The sequence below is a fragment of the Priapulus caudatus genome, unplaced genomic scaffold (assembly GCF_000485595.1).
Source record: "Priapulus caudatus unplaced genomic scaffold, Priapulus_caudatus-5.0.1 Scaffold1765, whole genome shotgun sequence".
In the NCBI taxonomy this organism is placed as follows: domain Eukaryota; kingdom Metazoa; phylum Priapulida; class Priapulimorpha; order Priapulimorphida; family Priapulidae; genus Priapulus; species Priapulus caudatus.
In genome coordinates, this window is record NW_014578826.1 from 1 (window position 1) to 2,205 (window position 2,205).

The following is a 2,205-nucleotide window of genomic DNA, read 5'->3' on the forward strand; positions in this document are numbered from 1 at the left end:
CGTGCGTGCGTGCGTGCGTGCGTGCGTGCGTGCGTGCGTGCGTGCGTGTGTCTGTAAGTGTGCGTGCATGTGTGCGTGCGTGCATGTGTGCGTGCATGCATGCGTGTGTGGTCTGTATCTGTCGGGCTGTCTGTCTGTCTGTCCGTATGTGTGCGTGTGAGTGTGTACATGCGTGCGTGCATGTGTGCGTGCATGCATGCGTGTGTGGTCTGTATCTGTCTGGCTGTCTGTCTGTCTGTCCGTATGTGTGCGTGTGAGTGTGTACGTGCGTGCGTGCATGTGTGCCTGCGTGCGTGTGTTCGAGCATGGTTGCCTGCATGCATGCCTACGCGCATGCCTGTGTTCATGTTTGCATGATCTTCTTTGTGTCTGTGTGTCTGCGTGCGTGAGTGCATGCATCTTTGTGTTGGGAATTCATTATTGGTTTGAAATTTTCAATTAATAAACGGTTTAAGACGACCAAATTTTCAATTAAAATTTAGAAATTAGAAATTAGAAATTAGAATTTTCAATTAAAATTGAGTTCAGACCATTTTTTATATTTGTAAATATTTAAAAAACACAGTATTGTACATAATGTGTTTATTGCCATTAATTGTGATTAAATGAATTCACTATGATAAAATAAATTATAAGTACTGTTTGGTAGTTTTGTTTACACGTTTGCATTATTATTACCCCATGCAGCTATCAGCAATCCTGATGAAATTTCATTTGCAGTCTTGATATGCACAGTATTCATGAATATTATCCTGTCTTGATTATATTTGCATAAGTTTACTTTCAAGCAGTATTGAGTTAGTATTATAAAATGCATATATTTTATTAAAATATTTTATACATATATTTTATACAATATATTTCTTTTTAGGTGGTAGCTTGTATAAAAAGATTTTACAACAGCAGAATCGGCCCTTTCATGAACAGGTGAGGTAACAAACACTTGCCTTTTTTTCTCTTTATTCTAGATGAATAAATGTGCATATACAATAAACATTTATGTTTGTTTCCTTTTAAATCACAAACTAAGGCTGCATATGTCCACACATTTTTACAGGTGGTGCTTCAATACTTTGGGCAAATAACATCTGCCATTGCCCATATTCACGAGAATGGTATTCTTCACAGGTATAATTTATAAGGATTGATCTGGTGAATGTGCTTTGAATGTGGAAATGTACAGAACCTTGTATGTAGACTTATAAATAACCCAGCATGGTCCTGGATCAATAGTGTTTTATATGTGGATCGGCTTCTATTAGTACCAGTACCTCTATACAAATCTGTGCATGTACAGCTAGGAGCTTGTGGCTGGCCTGGCATGGCCCTGAATCAGTACTATCAGGGGCGTGTACAGGATTTGTACCAGGGGGGGGTGAGGTAACCCCCTGGACCCCCCTCTTGTACACGCCCCTGTAATAATATGTGCCTGAGAATAGTGGATTTAACATTTTGCAAAACTAGCAAGGAACATCACACATTTTACTATTCAGAACTATACATTTCATTATTCTATTCATTATTATTCTAATTATTATTCTATTCATTATTCTATTTATTTACATACATTACGTTTGGCATACATTTTACTCGTCAGCAGTGCTCAGCACTATTAAATTCACCTATTATAACCGGGCTTAATTTTTGCACATGTCAGAGAGAAAAAAAATCTAACCGAAAGATTCGTAGGTTTGGATACCCGTTCGTGGTAATATGAACATATCTCACCTGAGATCAGTGTAATTCCACATTATAGCGATGCTACAAGGGCAATCCCACTTTTCTTCTCCGTAAACACCGATACAAGCTCTACGAAGAGCACAAGGAAGCAGGATACTGCAACGCTCATAACAACGCTTTGGTGCAGAGACCATACTTTAGCACCATCATGGCCAGCCTACGCTCTATGTCTATAGCCGCGTACAGTCGACCGCCAGTGGCCTGCGACAACTGTAGCGGGCTATTAGTTAGAGCTAGCTCCAGCCGTGAAATCGGTGTCGCAGAGCGGGCCGTCGCTCTTGTGGCAAGTATCGTGAGCGCCCGCACGTAGTAAGCACTGGAAGCGCTTCCAGTAAATTTTGGTTAAAAAATTTTTGTTCCTACATTTTGTCCTAAATCTCTACTCGCAAGACTCACCAGATTGGCATCTCCATGACGAGTCTTGACATCCAAAAATTTCAGCGGGGGCATGCCCCGAGGACCCCC

General features: G+C 40.7%; 1 protein-coding gene across 1 annotated transcript in view; it reads left to right on the top strand.

Annotated features, from left to right (window-relative positions):
• Positions 1 to 876: 876 nt before the first annotated feature.
• Positions 877 to 2,205, top strand: part of LOC106817551 (serine/threonine-protein kinase Nek9-like) — a 45,259-nt gene continuing 43,930 nt past the window's right edge. The window contains exon 1 of the mRNA XM_014822224.1: positions 877 to 927. Coding sequence (XP_014677710.1) covers positions 920 to 927 — 8 coding nt within the window. The 5' untranslated portion in view covers positions 877 to 919. The remainder of the gene's footprint in view (positions 928 to 2,205) is intronic.